We start from the raw sequence: 24,343 nt of genomic DNA on the forward strand, positions 1-24,343 counted from the left end.
TTTTTTTTTTTTTGAGATGGAGTTTCGCTCTTGTTGCCCAGGCTGGAGTGCAATGGCGTGATCTCAGCTCACTGCAACCTCCACCTCCTGTGTTCAAGTCATTCTTCTGCCTCAGCCTCCCGAGTAACTGGGGCTACAGGTGCCTGTCACCACGCCCAGCTGATTTTTTTTTTTTTTTTTTTTTTTAAGTAGAGACAGGGTTCCACCATGTTGGCCAGACTAGTCTCGAACTCCTAACCTCAGGTGATCTGCCCACCTCAGCTTCCTAAAGTGCTGGGATTACAAGCGTGAGCCACTCACTGTGCCCAGCTGGGGCCACTCATTCTACCACCTGGGTGTTCCCCTTGTGACTCCTACAGTGGTCAATCTTCAGAACAGGCTGTCCCCTGCTGCCTGGGCCCATGCCACAGTTCTCACTCACCCCTCCTGTTGGTGTCTTGAGCTGTGTACCAGGCCGGACTGCCCAGGAAGTCTCTGGCAGAGCCATCCTTTTTTTTTTTTTTTTTTGTGACAGGGTCTCAATCTGTCACCCAGGCTGGAGTGCAGTGGTATGACCATGACTCACTGCAGCCTTGACCTCCTAGGCACAAGCAATCCTCCCATCTCAGCCTCCTGAGTAGGTGGGACCACAGGTACATGCCACTATGCCTGGCTACCTTTTGTATTTTTTTGTAGAGACAGTGTTTCACCATGTTGCCCAGGCTGGTCTCGAACTCCTGAGCTCAATGGATCCTCTTGCCTCAGCTTCCTGAGTAGCTGAGACTATAGGGGTGCACCACCATGCTCAGCTAATTTTATTTTTGTAGAAATGGGGGTCTTACTATGTTGCTCAGACTGGTCTCGAACTCCTGGGCTCAAGTGATCCTCCTGCTTTGGCCTGTCAAAGTGGGGGATCACAGGTGTGAGCCCCTGCACCTGTCCCCTGTCCATTCTTGCCCACAAAGTCTTGGAGCCACATTTCTTTCCTTAATCTGGTGCTGAGTGAGAGGAAGGCGGGTCAGTATTTTCGTCTTCAGGCTGTGTGTCCAGCTCTCCAGAAGTCTCTGCATATTGTCTACCCGGCCAATGGGAGCAGGACAGCACGGACTCCAGCCAAGGCCCCGAGCCCTCCGTCTGGGCTGCTCCACCACGGGGGGTCCTTCCACATCCTGCCTGGGTCTAGGGACTCTAGGGCAGAGGACTGGACAGGTTTGGCCTCTTGGAGTGTCAGTCCCTGTGCCCCCCACTCAGGGTTTCTCCCTGGACAGCTTCAGTCCCCTGCTTCCTGATACGTGGGGTTCTGTAATCTTCCCGACTAGAAGCAGGCTGGGACCTGGGACCCTCCCCGAGAAGGGGAATAACTCAGCTTCCGTGGACTGAGGAGACCTGGGTGACTCATTAGGATGGTCCAGATTCCAGGAGTGTCCAGAACTGGCTGGAGAGCCAGGAGGTCGTGGCTTCGTGTGGTTCTGGGTTTGAGGGCAGCCAATTTGGGGCTCAGGCCCTTGATCTGGGACCTGGGAGGGGGATTTCTCACCCCACCCTGGCTGCACCCAGACCACATCCTCTTGCTCCTTTCTTCCCAGCAACTCCTGCAGTATGACCCCAGCCGGCGGATCACAGCCAAGACTGCCCTGGCCCACCCGTACTTCTCGTCCCCCGAGCCCTCTCCGGCCGCCCGCCAGTATGTGCTGCAGCGATTCTGCCCTTGAGAACATCAAGACCACACTCAGATCCTCTCTCGAGCAGCTGCTGCCCCAGCTGCCTCCTACCCATTGCTGAGAGAGGACGCATCTGGGGAGAGCAAAGCGCTAAGGAATTTGGCATCAGCCTGCAGAGGGCTGAGTCTGGGTTAGTCCTGCCCACAGGTTAGGGAGATCCTGTGTGTTTTTTGGGTTTGATGGTGCCGTTTCAAAATAGAGGCATGGATGCTCCATGCACGAGGGGTCCCCAGGCACTGGAACAACACGTGCCAAGTTGAAGGCAGGGGGCCTGCCAGAGCTGGGTGTAGGTGTGCAAGCCCTCACCTGCCCCGCCTGCAGGGCCAGACCCTGAGGAAATGGCGCCCCCTGCTGGTCTTTTTGGATTTAAAATGTTTGGGGGAAGAGTTGAGTTCCAGTTAAGAGTCCCAAGTTAAACAGGAGGGAAGTGAGGGAGAGGAGAGAGGGCATTCCCCGGATCCCAGGAGAGCTGGGCTGTGACTGCACTAAAGAGTCCTTCCTTCACCTGAGATATGCTGCTTTTGGTTCGTTTCTGGCTTGACAACAAGAAATAAATATGATATGTTCCTGAGTTTTCTGGTTGTACTGCTCACAGGAGACCCCTGGGCTTCCCAAGGGGGACATTGACACAGGGCTGGAGACAGCTCTGGCCCAAACTGAGAGAGCAGGGAAATGGGCAAGGAGCAAGGAGCAGGTGGGGAGACAGGAGCTGTTCCATGATCTTTTTTTTTTTTTTTTTTTTTTTTTTTTTTTGACACAGAGTCTCGCTCTGTCACCCAGGCTAGAGTGCAGTGACACAATCTCAGCTCACTGCAACCTCCACCTCCCAGGTTCAAGCAATTCTCCTGCCTCAGCCTCCTGAGTAGTGGGGATTGCAGGCACGCACCACCACACCCAGCTAAATTTTGTATTTTAGTAGAGATGGGGTTTTACCATGTTGGTCAAGTTGTCCTCGAACTCCTGACCTCGTGATCCACCCGCCTTGGCCTCCCTAAGCGCTGGGATTACAGGTGTGAGCCACCGTGCCCGGCTTCCTTTAGTGATTTTAAACCATAATCTCTGAGGATGCCCATTTCCTAGGCAGGCAAATTGAGCATGTCCGCCGAGGGAAAGACTTGAGCAATGCTGTCCCTGCACTCATCTCCCAGACACCTGGATCCTGTGCTCTCAAATGTGAACGAATGGGACACCACATGGCACAGGGAGAGAGAATTTGTTTATTGGGATCACTGGCTGGAGGTGGAGGAAGAACTGAGTGGCTGCTGTCCTGGTCTGGGGATGGATCAGGCACCAAGGTTAGGGGAGGGAGCCCAACACCAAGTTAGTAAAATAATAAAACAGTGGTCGGGCAGGGGGAAGACCCACTGCCTGGGATGAGGCTGCTCTGGGGCAAGAGGTGTACGTATCCTACCTGCCCCAAGACACACACTTCCCTACTGGCTGTTTGGCCTGTGTCAGCGCAGGGAGCGCGGGACGGTGGGCGATGCGGAGCGGTAGCAGCGGTACCCCTCCAGGGCTGCTGGCAGGAGCAGCAGGCCACTCAGGGGGTCTTTGCGGCAGCGGCCCAGGGCCTCCTTGTAGCTCAGCCGTTCCTTGGAGATGGGGTCTGTCAAATCCTTCTCGTAGCTGGACTCGTCCTGCAGGAGCTGGGCCAGCTCCTCGCTGATCATCCCGGAGAGGAGGGCCTGCTGGATGGGGATGCGGCCTGTCCTCTTGGGGTCGATGAGCCCCCCAGTCAGGTGCTGCACCTGCAGGTGTGGAAGCACACTCTCCCGGGGCATCCAGCCCTTCTGGACGGCCTCGCCCACCGACAGCCTCTTCTTGGTGACAGGGTCCTCGATGCCGGTGAAGGCCTTCTGGGCGTTGAGCAGCCTCTGTGTGGAGGTGTTCTCGATCAGGCCCCTCTCCATGGCCTTGTGCACAGAGTAGCGCTCACGGCTGAGCAGGTCCACGATGCCTCCTGTGGCCGCCTGGGCCTCCAGTAGCTTCTGCCCGGTGATGGGGTCCAGCATGTTCTTGGCCACGGCCGTCTTGATGCTGCACTTGTTGTCTGTGGTTGTGTCATAGATTCCGGCGATAGGGAAGCTGTCATCACCGAGCCCGAGAGAGAAGCCGGGAGAGAAGAAACTGGTGCCCTGGGGGACCGGGGAGGCAAGTGGGGACTTGGAAATGATAGAGCCGATGGAGAGCGAGGAGGATGGCTTGGTCTCCCCAGCCACAAGCAGTGCGAACTCAGAGATGGGCAGGTGGCCATCCTTGTACAGATGGTACTCCTCCTTCGAGATGCGCCGGCAGCGAAGGGCCGCCTCGATGGAGTACTGCTTCCCGCTTTTGCGGTCCAGGAGCACAGACTCCTCCCCACAGGGCCCCGAGGTGGTGACCTCCTCCCAGTCGCACTCGAGCTCCTGCAGCTGTAGGTACTGGCCTCTGTCGATGATGCCTCTCTTGTAGGCCTCGTACGGGGACATGTCCTTCCCTGTCTCGGGTTCCAGGATGGAGATCTTGGTGGAAAGGTTGGTCTCTCGCGTCTGGGTCTCCTGGCTGAGCTCCTCCCGGCTCACCTTGGCGTGGAGGTCCCGGAGGGTCCGCTCCTTCTCATAGATCTGGTCCTTCTCGCGGAGGATGGCCGCCTCGAGCTGTGAGAGCTCCTGGCCCCGCTGGGCCGCCTTCTGCCGCTCGCTCTCTGTCTTCTGGCTAAGCAGCTTCGACTCCTCCTGCAGCTGCAGTGTCTGCTGCTGCTTCTGCCTCTCCAGAGCCCGCAGCTCCTGCTGCAGCCGCCCACGCTCCTGGTCTGCCTGGTCCCGGGCCCTCTGCAGTTCAGCCTCCTCCCGGGACCAGGTCCTCCCCAGGCTCTCGGCCCGGTCAATGCGCTCCCGCAGGCGCCGCGCCTCCTCCTCCCTGGCCTGCCGGGCAGTGCGCTCCCTGGTGAGCATCTCCCACAAGCGGGCCCGCTCATCCTCCAGCACGCGGTCCTTCTGCACCCGGATCACTTCCTTGTAGATGGTCTTCTCCTGCGATTTGGCTTTCTGGAGAATGTCAATCTGGACCTGCAGGTTCTTGCACTCCCGATGCAGCTCCGTCACCTGGGCCTTCTCCTGGTCCAGGTCCCGCCGCAGGGCTTCCGTGGATTTCTCCAGGTCCGGGTCCTTCTCCAGCTTGACCACTTCCTCCATGATGATCTTCTCCTGCACCGTGGGAGGCCGCTTCTCGAGCTCCTGGATCCTCAAGGTCAGCTGCCGCAGCTCCCTCTCCACGGCCAGCTTCTTGCTGCGGTCCTCCTGGAAGCTGAGCAGGCCCTCCTGCTCCTCTACGCTGGCCCGCAGCTGCTGCACCTCAAGCTCCAACTGGCGCCGCCGGCCCACCTCCTCGTCCAGGCTCCGGCTCAGCCGGCTATGCTCCTCGCGCAGCTTCGGGTCCTTCTGGGTGACCACGACCTCCTGCACCACCACCTTCTCCTCGGGCTTCCTCCTCTCCAGCAGCAGGCTTTTGCTCTGCAGCTCGTGCACCGCGTCCTCCGCGGCCCGTCTCTTCTGGGCCGCCTCCCGCACCTCCTGGCGGAGCCGCTCTGCTTCCTTCTCCAGCACCGGATCCTTCTCGTGGCGCACCACCTCCTTGCTCACCGTCCTGGTCTCCACCTTGGCCCGCTCGCGCCTCCACTCGTCGCGCTCACCCTGCAGGCGAATGAGCTGCTCCTGGGAGCGCCCGTGGCTGTTGACGAGCTCATTGAGCTGAGCCTTCAGGCGGTCGATCTCGCGCAGCACCTCGGGGCTCTTCTCGTGCCTCACCACCTCCTGGGTCACCTCCTTGTACTCCACCGTGGGCTTCTGGGCCCGCAGGACCTCTAGGTCGGGCAGCAGCTTCTCCACCTCCTTCTCCACACCGCTCCTCTTGCCCGCCATCTCTTGCAGCTTGGCCTTGAGCCGAGTGATCTCCTGCTCTGTCTCCGGATCCACCTGGAAGATCTCGTGGACGCGCTCCTGGAGCTGCACTTTGGGCCTCTGCTTCTCCACCATGCTGTACTTGCTGTGCAGGTCGCTCAGCTCCCTGGCCAGTGTCGCGTTCTTGCTCCTCTCCTCCTCGAGAAGGCTCCTCAGCCTGGAGGACTCCTGGAGGAGCCCTGGGTCCTGCTCCACCTTCTTCACCTCCTTCACGATGACCTTGGGCTCCACCGAGCTGATAGCCCGCTCCAGGTCTCCGATGCGAGCCTGTAGCTTGGTCACAGCCTCCTCCGCCTGCTTCCTCCGTGCAGCATCCTCCTCAATCTGCAGCCTCAGAGCCTGGGCGGCCTTGACCATTTCCAGATTTTTCTCCACCTTGACCACTTCTTTCACCACGACCTTCTCCTTCACGTCCACCTCCCTCTTCTCAAGGGCCAGTAGCTCCTTCTTCAGCCCTTCCAGCCGGGCTGAGATGACGGCATCCTCCCTGCGGAGCTGCTGGATCTGGATCCTGAGCTGGGCTGCCTGGCTGTCCAGGCTGGGGTCCCTCTCTACCTGGGTGACCTCCTTGGTCAGCAGATGAGGCTGCATGGTCTTCCTCTTGCTCTCCAGTTGCACGACCTTCTGGGCTGCCACTTCCAGGTCTGCCTGCAGGCCAGCCCGCCGCTTGCTCTCCTCCTCTACCTGGGCCTTCACCCTGGACAGGCTGCCCTCCAGCTGGGGGTCCCGGTAGAACTCCACCACTTCCTTCTCCTCCAGCCTCTCCAAGGGCCGCTGGGTCCTCAGCTGCAGCAGCTGGCTCCTCTGCGCCTCCAGCTCACGCTGCACTTGGGCCACCCGCTGCCTCTCCTCTTCCAGCTGGGCCTTCAGGGCCTCTGACTCTCTCCCTGCTTGGGCAGGGCTCTCGGAGCCCTGCTTTGCATCGTGGGTCCCTCGGATGTCCTCACTGAGCTCCTTCTGCAGAGAGGAAGAAGGGTAGAGCACGGGGGTGGGCGGTGGAGATAAGAGCTCCATGTTTTTCCTGAGATGAAAGACCCCTCCCTCTTTCCTGAGACTCCCCAGTGGGTCCTCAGAGGTGGAGCTGAAGACCTAAGATGCTTGGATATAGGATTTTGAGAAGACCCAGTCAATGCAACGATTTTAGGACCCAAGGCAGTGTGCAGGCCTGGTTTGCATTAGAAAGTGCAAATAGGGGCCAGGTGCGATGGCTGATGCCTGTAATCCCAACACTTTGGGAGGCCAAGGTGGGCGGATCACCTGAGGTCAGGAGTTCGAGACCAGCCTGACCAACATAGTGAAACCCCATCTCTACTAAAAATACAAAAAATTAGCTGGGTGTGGTGACGCATGCTGTAATCCCAGTTATTCAGGAGGCCAAGACAGAAGAATCGCTTGAACCAGGGAGGTGGAGGTTGCAGCGAGCTGAGATTGTGCCATTGCACTCCAGCCTTGGTGATAGAGCGAGACTCCATCTCAAAAAAAAAAAAAAAAAAAAAAAGCAAACAGGACAGATTCTCCCTGTCCCTCCAGAACTTCTCCCCTTTCCCCTTCCATCCAGGGACACTGACTGTGGCCGAGGGTAACAGAAAAGCTGGTAAGTCACCAGGAGTCCTGGAGAAGTTCTGGCTCGAGGGTGGAGAACCAGGTGGCTAAGGCTGAAGGTTCTATGGAGATTTTCTCTGCTCTCTGGGGTTAGAGGTCCTGTCCCATTGGAGGACGCCCAGTGGCCAAGCTGTGACCACACTGAATGCCATCTCCAGGGCCTAACCCTGGGATGGACACCAGCCTGTAAGAGCTGCTGGAGAGAAAACTGGGTGGCCAGAAGCTGCGCCCCTCTCCAGCAGCCAGGGCTGCCCAGCGGCTGCAGGCAGGAGGGAGAGGAGGAAGGGAGACTACCAGGGTGAGAGCCTGGCATATTGGGAATGGAGTGGCTATTCCTGGTTATTCCTGGCTGTTGTGGGAAAGGTGTAGGTGTTGTCTGTGTACCTTCTCCAGTATTTTTCTAGCAAACTCCAGCTGCTGAAGAATCTGCTGCTGGGCTGCTGCAACCTCAGTACAGGCCTTTGCAAGGTTCTTCTCCTGGAGAGGGCAGAGGGAGAGGGGAAGGGCAGAGTCAGCTCCTGCCTTGGAGCCTGCAGAGCTGGTGCCAAGGTCCACTGAGCCCTGCCAGGTCCCATCTCACCTGGGCATGGATGCTCTCCTGCAGAGGAGCCACTCGGGGCCTCTTGGGGGCTGACACTGCCAGGGTGGGCTCCAGAGAGCAGCGGTAGGTGTCTGCCTGCAGCTCATAGTCCTGAGCAGGGAGAAAAGGACAGCAGGCTGGCAGCCAGTGGGGGAAGCTGGGTGTGGGGGATAGGGCTGGAAGAGGGACAAGGAGGATGCATGGAGAGGGGCAAGCTGAAGGCAAGCTGCTTACCTGGAGCGCCGCCTGCAGGGCCTGGGAGAGGCGGGATGCCATGGCCCTGTCCCGCTCTCGGCTCTGGATCTCCTGCATCAGTCTCTGCCAGGGAAGAACCCAGAGTCAGGAGGCCAGGAAATTCCACTCACCCTGACTCTCCTCTAGCCAGTGCCTCCAGGGCCACAGTCAGCCAGCGCTGCCTCCCAGGGACAGAAAGGGCAGGGAGGGAGACCTGGGCCAGACTCCCTCCTTTCCCTGACATCATTCTCTCTGCTTTTCCTCCTTCCTTTCCAAGGCACCTTGGCAGAATCTTTTCTTTTCTTTTCTTCTCTTTCTTTTTGTTTGTTTCTTCTCTTTCTCTCTTTCTTCTTTCCTAAGTCTTGCTCTGTCACCCAGGTTGGAGTGCGTGATCTCGGCTCACTGCAGCCTCCTGGGTTCAAGTGATTTTCATGCCTCAGCCTCCCGAATAGCTGGGATTACAGGTGCCCGCCACCATGCCAGGCTAATTTTTGTATTTTTAGTAGAGACGGGGTTTCACCATGTTGGCCAGGCTGGTCTCGAACTCCTGACCTCAGGTGATCTGCCTGCCTCAGCCTCCCAAAGTGCTGGGATTATAGGCATGAGCCACCGCGCCCGGCCCAGAGTCCCTTTCTTCGGCCTCGTGCCCCTCAGAATTCCGTTCTAGCACAGTAGTATCTGTGAGCATCACCTGGGGCCTATGGGAGGCAGGCATGCGGGACCCACCTGCACATCAGATCCAGCAGGTCCAGGTGGCCCTGAGAATTCACATTTCTGACAAGTCTCCAGGTGATGCTGCTACAGCTCATCCACAAAAACTGGAAATTTCTCAACCCGGGATGCCCACTTTTATTCACCTGGGAACTTAACATACTGATGCTCTGACCACAATAACACAATTTATTTGGTCTGGGGAGGGGTCCTGGCCTGGAGATGTTTTACAAGCTCCCTGGGAGATTCTAGTTTGCAGCCAGGGCTGAGAATATCTGTCCCAGGCCCCCTTCCCAATGTCACCTCCCTACTCTCTCCCCAGATATCCTCATTTTCTGGCAGTCCCAGACCCATCTTTGCTCTCATGATCTCCTAGGGGAACTCCCAGCCCCAGTTCCCTCCCATATGCCTACCTCCAACTCCCCACTGCCCTTGGCTGTCCTGGCCACCTCATTTCAGCATGACCCAGCCAGCCCCATTCCTCTCCCCAAATATGCTCTGTTCCCTGTGTTCCTGCCTCAGGTGGAGGTGCCCCCTCTTCCCAGTTGTCCCCAACAGAACCCTGGGTACCACCGGGCCCCATCTGTCTCACTCACTGTCTCCTTCAAGCAGTCACCAAGTCCACCTAATTCTGCCATGTCCATCTCAGACCTGCCCACCTTGCCCTGTGCTATGGTCCCTTCCCCGGCCAGGCCACCACTCTCTCTCAACTGGATTTCCACCCTGGCTCCTTGTGGTCCTCCATGTCTTCATTCCCACCCTTTCAGTCATTCTCTACTCGGCAGCCAGAGCCAGCTTCTAAACACTGGCCTGAAAGCATCCCCTCCGCAGCAGCTTCTGGGGGCCGCAGGAGAGAGCGCAGCCTGGATCCCATGCCGGAAGGGCCTGTGTGGTCTGCCCATCTGGTCGTCCTCGCCCCTGAGTCCCCTCCTTTCCCCTGACTGCCATGCCCTCTGCATGGGACATTTCATCCTTCCCCCCACTACACTTGCTTCCAACCACACCACCGACCCTGACCCGCATGGGTGTCCAGCCTGGGGGCACCCACAGCACGCTGACTTCTCCCACCAATGCTTATCAGCATCACAGACCTCCCCCACTAGACTGGGAGCTGCCTGGGTGCAGGGTTGTACCCCAGTGAACCCATTGCCTGGTACATGGCAGGGGCTTGATGAGGAAAATGCAGTAGTGACTGGAACCCTCAGGGCTCTGTGGCCTGAGCTTGTAAATCCCATTGCCCCAGTCAGGCCAGAGATGTGCTGGCCCCGTCTGTGGGCAAAGTGGAGCATTTCAGCTGGAGGCCAGGGAAGGGGCCCAAGGCCTCCGTGCCCTGGGCTTTGAAGCCCCTTAGAGCTCTTCTGAGCTTTGGCCACTAGGGGACGACATGGGCACAGGCAGCTGTCCCTGCCTCAGCCTCACCTTCTGTGCCTGCAGCTTGTAGGCGATCTGGCTGGGGCCGTCGCTGGGCCGCACCTGGCTGTGGGGCAGGTGCTCCAGCCAGGAGCTCAGGTTATCCTTGCAGTTCTTGAACTGCTGATAAGTGAGGGCGGCATCCTGCACCATCTTCTCCCTGCAGGAGGACGAGGCCCAGAACAGAGATGAGACCTGCCCTCTGGGGACAGGGGCAGGTGCACAGGGAGGCTGGTGGGAGCCTCCTCCTGGGGGCAGGTCAGGAGGCCCGAGTGACCTGCTGTGCAGATCCCCACTCCCTGACCCTGGGAATTCAGAGATGGGACGTTCTCCACCAGGCACCACCCTGGGAGATAAGCGCTGTTGTTATCTCATTTTAGAGGTGAGGAAACAGCTTCAGAGAAGTGCAGTCACTAGCCCAGGATCACACAGCTTGTAGGCAGCAATGCCTGCCTCTGTACCAGCCCACACGCTGTGCCCCGAGGACCCAGTCGCTCACCGCAGGTCCAGCTGGTCCCCTGCAGCGTGGTAGCGGTCGGTGAGGGCTCGCACCTGGCGCTGCTGGTGAGGCAGGTCTTGGCAGAACTCCTGGAAGTTGTTCTGCAGCGCGGCGCACGCATGCTCCGAGGTCTTCAGCGCGCGGTGCAGCCCCAGCACGCAGGCCTGCTGTTCCAGCAGCTCCCTCCGCTGGCGCTGTGGGAGGAGGGGATGCAGCTGTGCACCCTCGTGGCTGGGGAGATACTGTGTCCACCCCACCCTCCCCCGAATGCTGAGTCCCTCTGCCACCAGGAGGCCCTGGCTGGTCCCTTACCTGCAGCTCGCTGACCCTCTCCTGCAGAGCACCCGGTTCGGCAGGGATGGGGGCCTCCTGCACCAGGGTGGCCTCAAAGCCTCGGATGACCCTGTCAGCATCCCGGATCTGTTGCTCCAGACCCAGGGCAGCCTTGGCTCTGCCACAGAGGAGGCAAGACTCAGACACTCCCTGGGCCACACGCTGCTGCCCTGCCTGGCTGCCCTGACCCCAGAGCACTCACTTCTCCCTGTAGAGGCTGCACAGAACCTGCACATCACTGAACTTGTTCTTCACGCTGTTGAGGGCCACGGGCAGCTGCAGGGCAGCGGGGCCCACGGGCCGTGTGGACAGAAACGCCTCACACTCCTTCTGGGCTGTCTCCTTCTCTGCTCCCAGGCTCTGCAGACGCTGGGCTGTGCCCTAAAGAGGGGCGGGGTCAGGGATCTCTGGGCAGGTGGGTTCCACCTGACTCTTCTACCAGGATACCCTAACTCTGCGCCCATAGAGGCATGGGCTCAGGCCAGAGAACTGGGTTCAGTCCTGGCCCCACTCGTTCCTCTGTGGATGACCTGGGGCAGATCAACCTCTCTGACCCTCAGTCTCCTCATCTACAGAATGATAGATAGGAGGGACTGGGCGCAGTGGCTCACACCTGTAATCCCAGCACTTTGGAAGGCAGAGGCGGGCCAATTGCTTGAGGTCAGGAGTTCGAGACCAGCCTGGCCAACATGGCAAAACCCTGTCTCTACTAAAAATACAAAAATTGGCCAGCCTTGGTGGCGTGCACCTGTAATCCCAGCTACCCAGGAGGCTGAGGCAGGAGAATTGCTTGAACCCCAGGAGATGGGGGTTGCAGCAAGCTGAGATCACACCGCTGCACTCCAGCCTGAGCGACAAGAGCAAGACTCCATCTCAAAAAAATGAAATAAATAAAAAAGAATGATTGATGGGAGGATGACATGAGAGCCTGTGTCTGGAGCTCAGCAGTGAGTGCCAGGCACACAGTTACCTACAGTCATCTTCATGTCACTGTCCTGCTCACGAGACCATCAGGTCCCCTGGCCCTGTTGCTCTAGCCAAAGCCCTGGCTCTGCCCACTAGGGACTGTTGCCCTTATTCTTTCATCAGCTATTCACTCATCTGCCCCCTCCGTCACCGAGCAGTGCTGACTGCACCAGGCACCACCCACCGCCCAGTCTAACTGGGCTTCTCCTGGACCCCAACACCACTGATGTGGCAGATGCTATGACTTCAAAACCTAAGGACCCAGCTTCTTGGGAGGTGAAGACAGGGGGATTGTTTGAGACCAGGAGGTTGAGGCTATAGTGAGCCTTGATCATGCCACTGCCCTCCAGCCTGGGCAACAAAGCAAGACCCCATCTCAAAATAATAATAATATGGCCAGGTGCAGTGGCTCATGCCTGTAATCCTAGCACTTTGGGAGGCCAAGGTGGGAGGATGACTTGAGCTCAGGAGTTTGAGACCAGCCTGGGCAACATGGCAAAACCCCATCCCTACCAAAAAAAATTAGCTAGGCTCAGTGTTGCGCCTGCGGTCCCAACTACTCGAGAGGCTGAGGTGGGAGGATCACTCAAGCCTGGGAGGTAGAGGTTGCAGTGAGCTGAGATTATACCACTGCGCACCACTGCACTCCAGCCTGGGTGACAGAGTGAGACCCCATCTCAAAAAAAAAAAACAGACCAGGCGCAGTGGCTCACACCTGTAATCCCAGCACTCTGGGAGGCCGAGATGGGTGGATCACTTGAGGTCAGGAGTTCGAGACCAGCCTGGCCAATATGGTGAATCTCCTTCTCTACTAAAAATACAAAAAATTAGCTGGGAGTGGTGGCAGGCACCTGTAATCCCAGCTACTCGGGAGGCTGAGGCAGGAGAATCACTTGAACCCCAGAGGCACAGGTTGCAGTGAGCCGAGATTGTGCCATTGCACTCTAGCCTGGGTAACAAGAGTGAAACTCCATCTCAAAAAAAAAAAAAAAGAGGCTAGGTGCAGTGGCTCACACCTGCAATCCCAGCACTTTGGGAGGCCAAGGTGGGTGGATCACTTGAGCTCAGGAGTTCGAGACCAGCCTGGCCAACATGGTGAAACCCCATCTCTACTAAAAATACAAAAATTAGTTGGGCGTGGTGGTGGGCACCTGTAATCCCAGCTACTCAGGAGGCTGAGGCAGGAGAATGGCTTGAACCTGGGAGGCAGAGGTTGCAGTGAGCTGAGATCATGCCAGCCTGGGTGATGGAGAGAGACTTTGTCTCAAAGAAAAGAAAAGAAACTGGTTTGGAAGGATAACCCAGACTGTGGCCCAGTGTGGGTTTCACTTTGAGCACTTCCGGGAGTGTTGAGTCCACGTGGCAGACAGCTTGCTGTTCTTGGGTAAGGAGTTTACACAACGCTGCAACCTCCCCAGGAAGGCTCCCCCTTGCAGCCAGGGGACGTCTCTTCCTAAGATTCTCCAGGCTCCCTTGCTATTTCAGGAGCTTCGCCAGAACACTTCCTGGGGGTGATGACATTGGGCCCTACTGGAACCTTCCTGAATGATCAGGTGAGCTGGGCATTATTATATCTGCTTCAGGGATGAGGAAACCAAGGCCCAGAGAATGATGTAGTCCAAGATCACGGAGCTGGTCAGTGGAGGAGCCAGGAGGGGAACCAGCTTGTTTGAGCCCAGGTCCGTCCACTCCCTTCTCCACCTCCGTCCCAGCCGCTGCTCCTGCACTTGCCTCCCCTCCCTCAAGTGTGAGCATCAGGGCCAGGCCGCTTTCCATCCCAGCTGCCCCTGCCCGCCGCTCACCCACCTCGTGGCTGTGGATGCGGCCCTTCAGGTCCTCCAGGGGTGTGGTGCGGCTCAGCGGGGCCCGTGCCCAGGCCAGCAGCTGCTTCTCTATATGTCCCAGGTCCCCATCCAGCCGGGTCATCTGTGTCAGGAGCTTCTGGGCCTGTGGGTTGGCTGGGGCCGAGCCAGATGGAGCTGGGGGCAGAGGTGCTGGTGAGGGCCCAGGGCCTATCTCCTGACTGCCAGATGGGTGTCCCCACCAGGTGCCCACAGAGGATCCTGTCAGGGTAGGGTGGAGGGGATGGCAGGGCCACCCCAGAGAAGAAATCCCCAGAGTGGTGGTCCCTAACGCAAGGCGACCCCTGCCCATCACAGACCAGTCGGAAGTTGGAATCTACTCCCTCCAGCCCCACAACCACCCCTCCCCGGGCCACCCTGGGTACCCTGCTGGCTGGGCCGAACAGACTCTGCAGCGCTGGCCTTCAGGCGGCTCTGGACTGTGGCCAATTTCTGCTTCAGGGCCTGCAGCTCCGAGGCCAGCCTAGAACGAAGAGGGGGTCGGATAAGGAGGTCCCCACTCTGCCTCTCTCCCTCCCCAGCCCCAGTAGACGCAGCTGCAGGTGAAGGCCGGCCTTTGAGCAGGGGTCTGCCGGGCCATGGCCTTGAACAGCATAGGGCCAGCCTGCTCTGCCCACAACCTGCCCCTGAGTAACCCTACACAGACCTACCGGGAGGCCCTGGCCACGGAGTCAGGGTCAGGTGCCGGGATGCAGAAGCAGGCGGCAGGAGCACGCTTGGTCTCCCCACCAGGGCCCTGCACGACCCAGGTGTGTGGGTCAGTGTTATCTATCAGCTTATACCGCTCACCCCGCAGCAGCTGCACCTGGGGGCACAGAAAGGGAGTGGCTCCTGCGGGCTCAGGGGCAGGGGGCCAAGGCTGGGGCGGGGCAGGGGGCCAAGGCTAGGGCAGAGTAGGGGCTGGGGATAGAGACAAATGGGGACAGCAGCTGGAACAGGGACAAGAGTAGGGTGGGAGGTGCTGGGGTAGGAAAGAGGCAGGACAGGACTTGGAGAGAGGAGGGTCTGGGTCAAGGGAAGGAGTAGGGCAGACATGGGAGCAGGAGACAGCAGGGGATGGAGCAGGGATGGGCTTGGGCAGGGGCAGGGGATGGGCTGGGAGGGGCTGGATGGCGGCAGGGGTGAGGTGGGGGAGTTCACACTTCTCCGGAGTCCCAGTCGCAGATGCTGTCCACGTGCAGGGGCTGCTGAGGTGGGTTTCTTCGCTGTGGCAGAGGGACCACATCCCGGCTTCGCCGCTGCAGGTCCCCAGTGGCTCTCTCAGTGATGGCCAGCTGTTTCTCCTCTGCCTGCCAGGGGCCCAGGCAGTGGGGACTCAGGCCAGGCTGCACTGGGGGCTGGCCACACCATACCTGTCCTTCCAAAGGACCAGAGGCTGGCCTTCATGAAGGCAGGGGTCTCTAAGTCAGCAAAGTAAAAGGAGCCCCTCTCTGGGGGCCTAGGATCCTGGGATCTGCTAGTTGCAGGGAGGGGGATGGCACAGCACCACCCAGGCCTCCGAGCAGAAGCTAGAGGAGCCTCAGAGCTCTCCCAGGCTGCCCTTGTCCCACTGCAAATGAGGAAACTGACATCCAGAGGTGGGAGGGCCTTGCTGGTACCTGGCCAGCCTCCTGCTAGAGCAGACCCCCCGCCAGCACCCAGGCCAGGGCCTGGGATAGGACTAGGTACCGAGGCAGAAGGGGTGAGGCCCAGAAAGATGGACAGGACCAATTCCCAGAAGTGGGGTGCAGATGGCCTGGTGGGGTTGTCTCACCTCCAGCTGTTGCAGCAGCTCTGTGGGGGCGCCAGGGGGGCCCCCAGGTGCAGGGCTGTACTTGGCATCCAAGTTAGAGTTGAGCTTCGTCAGGGTCTGGCTGACCGAGTCGGCCTCTTCCTGGAACTGAGTTCGCTGCATGGTCAAGGGCAGAGCCTGGGGCAACCTGCTGCCCACTGACCCTACCAACCAGCTGAACCTAAGCCAGCTAAACCTAAACCAGCTAAACACAAACCAGCTAAACCTAAACCAGATAAATGTGAACCAGCTAAACTAAATCAGTAAACTAAACTAAACCAGTAAAGTAAACCTGCTGGATCCGATGTGCAGGTGGGCCCCGCATGCCTGCCTCCCACAGGCCCCAGGTGATGCTCGCAGATACTACTGTGCTAGAACAGAACTCTGAGGGGCACGAGACAGAAGAAAGGGACTCTGGGCTGGGCGTGGTGGCTCATGCCTGTAATCCCAGCACTTTGGGAGGCTGAGGCAGGCACATCACCTGAGGTCAGGAGTTCGAGACCAGCCTGGCCAACATGGTGAAACCCCATCTCTACTAAAAATACAAAAATTAGCCTGGCATGGTGGCGGGCACCTGTAATCCCAGCTACACAGGAGGCTGAGGCAGGAGAATGGCATGAACCCGGGAGGTGGAGCTTGCAGTGAGCCAAGATTGCGCCACTGCACTCCAACCTGGGCGACAGAGCAAGACTCCATCTCAAAAAAAAAAAAAAAAAAAAAACAAAACTTGGTCTTCATCCTTCCCACACAAATGAAGGGCACTGACACCTGCCTCCCTCCAGCACCTGAAGTCTTTCTTGCTGGGACAGAGGGTATTGGGGCTGCACTTGTCCCAGCCCCGGAGAAGAGCTGTGCTTTAAAGAAGCATCCCAGGTGCTTTAATGGAACTATGGTCAATGTGTGTGATCACAGTCTTCTGGTTCTATAGGAAAATGTATGAAACATTATCTGTCCCCAAATCCCAGTTGTATATTATATCGTTTTCTCACCCCCTTTTTTCATTATTGTTCTCCTAAAGAGGCTTTTAAGAAATATTTTCTTTAATTTCTCCCCACCTCATCCCCATAAAATTTTATTTATTTATGTATTTATTTATCTATTTTGATAGAGATTTATCTATTTGTATAGAGACAGGGTCTCGCTATGTTGCCCAGGCAGGTCTGGAACTACTGGGGTCAAGCAATTCTCCTGGCTTGATCTCCCAAAGTGCTGGGATTACAGGTGTGAGCCACCACACCTGGCCCCCATGAAATTTTAATACCACAGATATGCTGTTTGTGAATCTGTACTTCATGCATAACAAGAGTTAAGATATTTTTCTGCCATTAAGAAACAATTTTCACCCCCCTGGGAACCGCTTTACCCTGTTGAGAATGTGCCCATGCCTTTACTTTCCCTCTGGGACCAAGTAGCAACCACACAGCTCTATTTTATTTTTGAGGTGGAGTCTCTCTCTGTCACCCAGGCTGGAGTGCAGTGGACCAATCTCGGCTCACTGCAACCTCCACCTCCTGAGTTCAAGCGATTCTCCTGCCTCAGCCTCCTGAGTAGCTGGGATTACAGGCGCCTGCCACCACGTCTGGCTAATTTTGGTATTTTTAGTAGAGATGGGGTTTCACCATGTTGGCCAGGCTGATCTCGAACTCCTGACCTCAAGTGAGCCGCCACAGCCTCGGCCTCCCAAAGTGCTGGGATTACAGGTGTGAGCCACCGCGCCCTGACAGCTCTGTCTAGTTGAGAGGTGCGGTGCCTCTCCTGTGTGAGCCACCACACCTGGCTCCCGCCCCTGCCGCCCCTGCCGCCTGCCCGAGGGCTCACCCGGCGGTAGTCCTCCACGTGCTGCAGCTGGGTCTCCTGGCAGATGCACAGGTTCAGGAAGTTCTGCCACTCTATCTTCAGGGCCTCCTGGTGGGCCTGGGGACGGCAGCACGAAGCCCTCGGACCACGCTCCGCCCCCACCCCACGTCCGCCCCACCTCCCCCGCTTCCCTGCCCACCACGTCCCTTCTCACTCTCGCCCTGCCCCCAGCGCACCTGGATGGGCCCCACCGCGGGGTGCCGCAGCTCCACCATGCGCTCGCCGTCATCCTCCAGCTGGTTCACGCTCTGCTCCTGGCTCAGCAGCTCGTGCTGCTTGAAGTGCTGGGGGCGAGTCGGGTGGGGAGCGGCGGTGAGGACCAGGATGGCCCTGGCCGCCCCCACCCAGCCCCCACCTCTCCCCGCCAACCTCGTACTCCCGCCGCACGCCCGCGGGGTCGGCCATGAGGTCACTCCAGTCCTGCTGCAGGATGCGGCGCTGCTGCTCCGCCAGGACGTTCAGCTGCCGCGTGCAGCCCTGCAGGTGAGTGTACAGGCTGCCCAGGCTCTGCCCGCGCCACGACGCCGCCTTCTGTGCTCAGGACCCGCCGCCAGCAGCAGGGTGGGGAGAGAGAAAGTGGGGGGCAAAAGACGCCGTTTGGCCGCGCTCAGGAACACTGGCCCCGTGCAGGGTCCGGGCGGCCACCCACGCCCACCCGTAGCCACCCGGTCCGACCCTCCCGCCTGCTCACCAGTAGGTCTCGGTATTGGCTCCGGATGGTGGCTGCATCCTGCCTCGACCAAGGGGAGAAACAACCCCATAAGAGCTGGGGTGCAGGGAGATGGCCCCCTAATATCTGGGCAGCCATACCCCACCCACCCCTATCCCCAGGGTCCAGCCGATCTAGCTCTGGCTCTGACTGGAGAAACAGGGGCTGGGGCTGGCCCGGGATGTGACATGCTCCCAGCTCACCCACCGGCCCCACAAGGCTCCGCAGCTGCTGCCCGTAGGCCTCGATCTCCTTCTGCAGTATGTTGTGCTCCGCGATCTGCTGCTCCAGCTCCGCCATGCCCGGCCCGTACTGGCCCGCGCAGACCTGCTTCTGCAGGACAGCCGGCGGCTCAGTCCCCACAGGACCGCGGTGGGGAGCCAGAGAACCCCACAGGCCTCCCACCCGGAGAAGTGGACTTGGTCATTTGGGCAGAGCACGGGCGAGCGTGGGAGCAACCCGGGTGCATGCCCTGCAGCTCACCCAGGGGCGAGGCCATTCTGCAGTGGCCTGAGTCCCACTGGTTCCCAGACGCTGGGCTCAGCCTCTGCGAAGTCTCCTAGCTCCATCCTGCCTTGTCTGTGACCCAGCCTCAGTGCTTCCTGCCTGGACACCTCCAGCCAAGCTCCAGGGCCCTCAGCACGCCCTGCTCCACCCGGGCCCTTCCCCATTGTCCCTCTATTGTCATCATATCACCCCTTCTGTGTGGCATCAAAGCACAATTCCTCACCCAGGGATCAGAATGCCCCATGACCTGGCTCTGCCCACCTGCCCAGAAATCTCCACTTCCCATCAAACCCCAGGCTTCCTCCTGGCAGGAGCCTTTGCTCCTTCTTTCTGGAATGGTCCTCTCCTCACTACTTCACCCTGACCCAACTGAGCCTTCTCACCCCTCTGAGGTTTCTTCATGTGCCTCTTCCTGCAGGAAGTCTTCCCTGATTGCACTGTCTGCTCTGCTGTCTCCCTGCCTAGACCCCTGAGCCACCCCAGGTTCAAGCCTACAGTCAGACCCTGGATTAAATGCAGTTCCGTATTGCCCTCTGATCACACTGGGGTGTGACTTTGAGCTCCTGACCTGTTTCTGCTCCAGCACACGTGCCCAGTCAACCCTGGGTCCCACGTCGGGGGGCAGCGCCATCTTCTCGTACAGGGCACGGTACTCCGCACACTCCTGGGTCACCCGCTCGTGCAACTGCTTGATGCTGTCAAGAAGGTGGCTGGCAGGTCAGGGCTGGGCGTGGGCCTTCCCCGGGGACCCCCAGCCCTGCCGCAGCCCCACTCACTCCTTCTCGATCTCCTCAGCCTGCGGGTGCTTGAGCCGCCGGGCCTTGTCTACGTCCAGGAAGAGATCCTTGAGCAGCACCTCGGCCTCCTTCAGGCTGCGGCCCGTCTCCTGCTGGTGCTGCAGGGCCTGGCTCTGCTCACTGTTCAGCCGGTCCTGTGGGCAGGGGATGGGCAGACTCGCCAGGGCCCAGAGCCCCCACACCCCTGCTGCCCCATCACTGTGGGCCTGAGCCCCACCTCTGGGACCCTAGCTATGCTGGCCAAACTTGAGGCCCACGCCAGGCACAGGGTCAGGCCCAGGACGTCTGTGAGGCAGGGGACAAGGACACAGGGGAGCCCAGCAAAGAAGGAAGCCGAGTCCTCTCTCCCACCGTGTTAGGGGATGGGCGGTGCAGGACAAAGGTCATCTGTCCCATCTTCGCCATCACCAGGGGACACTCAGGGAGTGCCAGTCCTGATGATGGGCCTCCCATGCCACCCAGCCTGCCCACGCCCTGCCAACTGCTGCCTGGGCCTCACCTGCTGCAGCCTCTTCTGTGTCTCCAGGATGTCCCGCTCCACCTGGTCGGCGTTGGCTTGCATGCGGGAGATGAGCAGGGCCAGCTCCTGAGTGGCAGCCCTGGTGAGTGGAGAGGACAGTGGGCAGCTTGGTGGATGAGGCCCCTCTATGCCCCACCCAGGTGGCATCCCCTGCCCTCCCTCCCTGCCCCCACAGCCTAGCTCACTGCCCCGACTCTGGCCTTTCTCTCTGCAGGAGGCTCTGTGAGCTAGTCCTGGTTGGGGGTGTCAGCACTGCCCACATGAAGGGTCAAAGGTGAGGGTCTCAGGTCTGTGTGGTGCTCGAGGGCAGGCGGCCTCGGTGTCCCAGTCTCAGCCAGCTGTGCTGGCAGTGAGTCCCCGACCCCACCCAGCTGCCTGCCGCTTCCCTCCCCGAGTCAGTGAATCACCGGCTCAGCCACTAGTACCTGAGCCAGCCGGGCTGGGCCCTGGGAGGGGCAGTTGGGCTGGCTGGGCCAGGGAGGCAGCAGCATGTCCTCCACCCCCACCTCTTCCCACTCCAGCCCTGTGATCCCCATACCCCCCCCACCCCGGGGGGTTTGCCAGAGTGGAGGCTCCAGTGCCTGTCTAGAGGAGCCTCACAATGTCGGAGCCGGGTGGGGGGGGGGCAGGCGCAAGAGACTGCCGGGCACCGTAACATTCTCCAGAGTTGAGGGTTCAAAGCCCAGATTGGGCCCTGACTTGCTCTGAGTCACACGGTCAGGGACGGAGAGGAAGCCTTGCTTCCACCCCAGGACTTTTTCTGTGCATTCGCTCTGCAGCCTCCATAGAGCACCTGCTGTGTGCATGCACTCACTCTTTGGAGTTCACGAGGTCAAGCAGACCTAAAAGAGGGCAGAGTGGTCCAAGCCTCATGAGCACAGTGCCTTATGGGGGATCATTATCCTGGGGCAGGGGAAGCCTTGAACTGAGTCAAAGGATGGGCCACCCCAGGCAAAGGGGCGGTGCTGGTGAAGGCACAGCAGTCTGGAAGAACTCTGTGGCCAAGACGGCCTGGTTTCATCTTGCTCCATCATTAATGCTGTGTGACCTTGGGCAAGTTACTCAACCTCTCTGTGCCTGAGGTTCCTCACTTGTAAAGCGGGATTTTAATAAAAATATCTATGCCTTAGGGCTATTGTGAGCATTAATTGAATTTATCCATCTGAAACATCCAGTGCAGGCCTGGTGCAGGGTCGGCACCCAGCACGTGTTAGTTTATATCCCACTAGAGGGCTAGTGCCTTGAAGGCAGGGGCCTGTTGGTTCTGTCTACAGAGACATCTCCAGTGCCTAGAACAGTCCTGGCATGGAGTAAGTGCTCAGTAAGTTCGTGTCAAACGAGTGGATCGCACGTGAGGTGAGGGGGCTGCAACCAGAGCCAACAGGGCCCTGAGGACCGAGCTGCCCCAGGCCAGGAGCACACTGCTGGGAAGCCTGCCTGGACAGTGGGAGCTGCAGGTGCTGGGCCCCGGGCACTCCTGCTCAAGTCCCGCCTCCTGGGATGGCTGCTCCCACCGGGAGCTGCACACTCCACCCTGGGTGGGGCTCAGGCACCCCAGGGAGGACAGGTCACTCAGCGAGAGTGTTAGCCGAGAGTCTTAACCACTGTCTTTCCCGTCCGTCCAGACGCCCAGCCTTGGTGTCTGTTGGTGCCTTGATCCTTATCGGGGTAATGGGCACCCCTACTCCTACACCAGCCTTTCATCCCTGTGCTTATCTCAACACCCTGGGCCCAGGTGGGCTGCTGCCTCCTCTGCAGAGGAGCTGAAGTCAGTGAGTGGCAAGAACGCGGCCCAGCACATCCACAGAGAGCCGGGGCTGGGCCCCAGAGAGCCGGGTGGTCCAAGGGAGGCCCAGTGCCCCCTGCACCACACCCCCCGGCAAAGGAAGCCCCAGCTCTATTTTGTTTTGTTTTGTTTTAAGAGACGGGGTCTTCCTCTGTCACCCAGGCTAGAGTGCAGTGGAGTGATCACGGCTCACTGCAGCCTCGACTTCCCGGGCTCAAGTGATCCTCTCACCTCAGCCTCCCAAGTAGCTCTGACTACAGGCACGCACCACTACATCCAGTTAATTTTTGTATTTTTTGTAGAGACAGGGTTTCGTCATGTTTCCCAGGCTGGTCTCAAACTCCTGGGCTCAAGTGATCCACCTGCCTTGGCCTCCCAGAGTGGTAGGATTACAGGTGTGAGCCATAGCACCAGGGTTTTTTTTTTTTTTTTTTTTTTTTAAAGCAGAGTCTCACTCTGTCACCCAGGCAGGCGGGAGCACAGTGGTGTGATCATGGCTCACTGCAGCCTCAGACTCCTGGGCTCAAGCAATAGGCATGAGCCACCATGCCTGGCTATTTTTTATTTTTAGTTTTTTATAGAAACAAGATCTCCCTATGTTACCCAGGCTGGTCTCGAACTCCTGGGCTCAAGGAATCCTCCTGCATTGGCCTCCTGAAGTTCAGGGATTATAGGCATGAGCCACTGCGCCTGGCCGTGAACCCTTAACTCTTCAATACAGCAAGGCCCTGTGTGAGAACTCTGGGGAGGGCTGTGGCTTAGGCAGGAGGCAACACAGCCCCTGCGTCCCTACCCCAGGGACCCCATCCCACCCCTTCAGTCCTCATGCCCTGCATCGAGGCCCCAGGGGTCATCCCAGTCAAGTAGAGCCTTGGGGCAGAGCTGCAGTCAGACAGCCAGGGTCTCCCATCTCCCAGCCTCTGGCAGAGGAGGGCATCGGTGCAGGCTCCTGTCCAGCACTTCTCCCGCTGAGCAGCCTCAATCCGTGGCCCGCAGGCCCCCTTAGAGGATGTGGGGAGCCCCAGGCCATCCCCTGCCTCCTGCCAGGGCTGAAGTTCAGCCTAGGCCTGCGGCTCCCGAGGCCGGGAGAGCGTCCACCCATGGGCCCTTTGGCCTCGGGACACCAAATGCCAGCACGGGGCTGGTCCTGGGCACTGGGCCGCCACTGCCGCCAGGTGGCTCAAGGACCTGGGCCTGGCACCAACCCCACCCCAGCTCCCCGGCTCCCCATCCCCCAGCCCCACTCACCGGCTGTGCTTGCTGGGGGAGCCTTTGGGGGACCCCTTGGCTGGGGAGCCCTTGGGGGACCCCTTCCCCTGGGAGCCTTTGCTCAGCCCCTTGAACATGGTCGGAAAGGCAGGTGCTGGCTCAGGCTGGGCTTGGCTGGCGAAGGAGGGCAGGAGGGCAGGTGGGAGGCAGCGGGCGTCCTTGCTGGCTGGTCAGCTAAGTCTGGTGAGGTGGGGCAGCTGGGTACTGGGGAAGGGAGTTTCTGGGAGGCCCCTCCTTGCAGGTGAGGCAGCGGGCGGCCGGGCCGCGCATGCACCCACAACGACCACACTCACGCCTGCTCCTGCACAACCAGTCTGGGAGGAAAGGGCGCAGCCCCGAGGGCGGGGCCGAGCCTGCCCGACTCCCACGGAAGGTTTGGACTTGTTACACCCACATGCCCAGGGGAGTGCGGCGGCGTCACACCCAGATGGGGAAGGAGTTAGGCCAGGACAGACAGGGCTGAAAACAGACGTGCACATGCAGGCGCAGGCTCAGCGGAGAGGCCCCAGCCCCGGAGCTCAGGATTAACAAACACCTCCAGCCAGCTCAGAGGCCCTGCTGCCAGGCAGGCCTCCACCCACAGCTCTCAATCCCCCAGGACAGGAGGGGGTGTCCTGCCAGCCCAGGGCCTGGCTCTCTGCTCTCCACCGACGTGATGGGGCAGCCAGGGGACATTCACTCCAGACAACTGGCACAACGTCCATTTTTTTTTTTTTTTTTTGAGACAAAGTCTCGCTCTGTCACGCAGGCTGGAGTGCAATTGCACAATCTCAGCTCACTGCAACCTCTGCCTCCCGAGTTCAAGCGATTCTCCTGCCTCAGCCTCCCAAGTAGCTGAGATTACAGGTGCCCGTCACCACGCTCAGCTAATTTTTGTATTTTTAGCAGAGAAGGGGATTCACCATATTGGCCAGGCTGGTCTCGAACTCCTGACCTCAAGTGATCCACCCACCTTGGCCTCCCAAAATGCTGGAATCATAGGCATGAGCCACCGCACCGGGCCCCATTTTATAAAGTGTGCACAGTGCAGCGGTCCCCGCCTCCCCGCCCTGTCTTCCTGGCTGGCTGTGTGCGGGGCTCTGCGCACCATCTGTGCAGGGCTCGGAGCCCGATGCAGTAGGACGCGCATCACTGAGATCCTCAGATCCTCAGGCCAGCTCCAGAGAGGCGGGGACGTCTGGTGCACACCCTCCCCCAGGTGCCACCAGGGCTGGCTTCAGGTGCCACTAAGCCTGGGCTCTGGCTGAGGCCCACCACACTTGGCTTTTCCCACCTGCCTCTTCCCCCACCCA

The 24,343-nt window shown here is 59.3% G+C and overlaps 2 protein-coding genes across 5 annotated transcripts in view; one reads left to right on the top strand and one right to left on the bottom strand.

Annotated features, from left to right (window-relative positions):
- Positions 1-2,272, top strand: part of CDK3 (cyclin dependent kinase 3) — a 6,335-nt gene extending 4,063 nt beyond the window's left edge. For all 3 annotated transcript variants that reach the window (XM_025363244.1, XM_025363245.1, XM_025363246.1), the window contains one exon: positions 1,566-2,272. In XM_025363244.1, the coding sequence (XP_025219029.1) occupies positions 1,566-1,691 (126 nt within the window). In that variant the 3' untranslated portion in view covers positions 1,692-2,272. The remainder of the gene's footprint in view (positions 1-1,565) is intronic.
- A 624-nt stretch (positions 2,273-2,896) lies between these two features.
- EVPL (envoplakin) lies at positions 2,897-23,367 on the bottom strand. 2 transcript variants are annotated; one of them, XM_025363232.1, is made up of 22 exons: positions 23,031-23,367; positions 19,976-20,075; positions 19,456-19,610; positions 19,248-19,374; positions 18,380-18,505; positions 18,155-18,193; positions 17,833-17,994; positions 17,640-17,747; positions 17,425-17,520; positions 15,589-15,714; positions 14,978-15,124; positions 14,486-14,640; positions 14,201-14,298; positions 13,780-13,952; positions 11,210-11,388; positions 10,987-11,125; positions 10,675-10,868; positions 10,185-10,335; positions 8,055-8,138; positions 7,821-7,931; positions 7,625-7,717; positions 2,897-6,595 (listed from the first exon to the last, which is right to left on the bottom strand). In XM_025363232.1, exons 1-22 carry the CDS (start codon positions 23,126-23,128, stop codon positions 3,155-3,157), a joined length of 6,102 nt encoding a protein of 2,033 aa, XP_025219017.1. In that variant the 5' UTR covers positions 23,129-23,367; the 3' UTR covers positions 2,897-3,154. The 2 variants fall into 2 exon arrangements, with proteins under 2 accessions (XP_025219017.1, XP_025219016.1); XM_025363231.1 differs by having other exon boundaries at positions 14,135-14,298.
- Positions 23,368-24,343: the final 976 nt, after the last annotated feature.

This window comes from Theropithecus gelada, chromosome 16 (genome assembly GCF_003255815.1).
Source record: "Theropithecus gelada isolate Dixy chromosome 16, Tgel_1.0, whole genome shotgun sequence".
In the NCBI taxonomy this organism is placed as follows: Eukaryota; Metazoa; Chordata; class Mammalia; order Primates; family Cercopithecidae; genus Theropithecus; species Theropithecus gelada.

Bases quoted from the DNA above. Each gene is read 5' to 3' on its own strand.
- EVPL (XM_025363231.1), bottom strand. From the start codon at position 23,128: ATGTTCAAGGGGCTGAGCAAAGGCTCCCAGGGGAAGGGGTCCCCCAAG. The intron at 18,506-19,247 runs GTCAGGAGCTCA...GCTGTCCTGCAG, and splicing joins GTGTGCTGGAGCAGAAACAG to AAGCAGGTCTGCGCGGGCCA. The intron at 18,194-18,379 runs GTGGGTGAGCTG...TGGTCGAGGCAG, and splicing joins TGCGGAGCCTTGTGGGGCCG to GATGCAGCCACCATCCGGAG.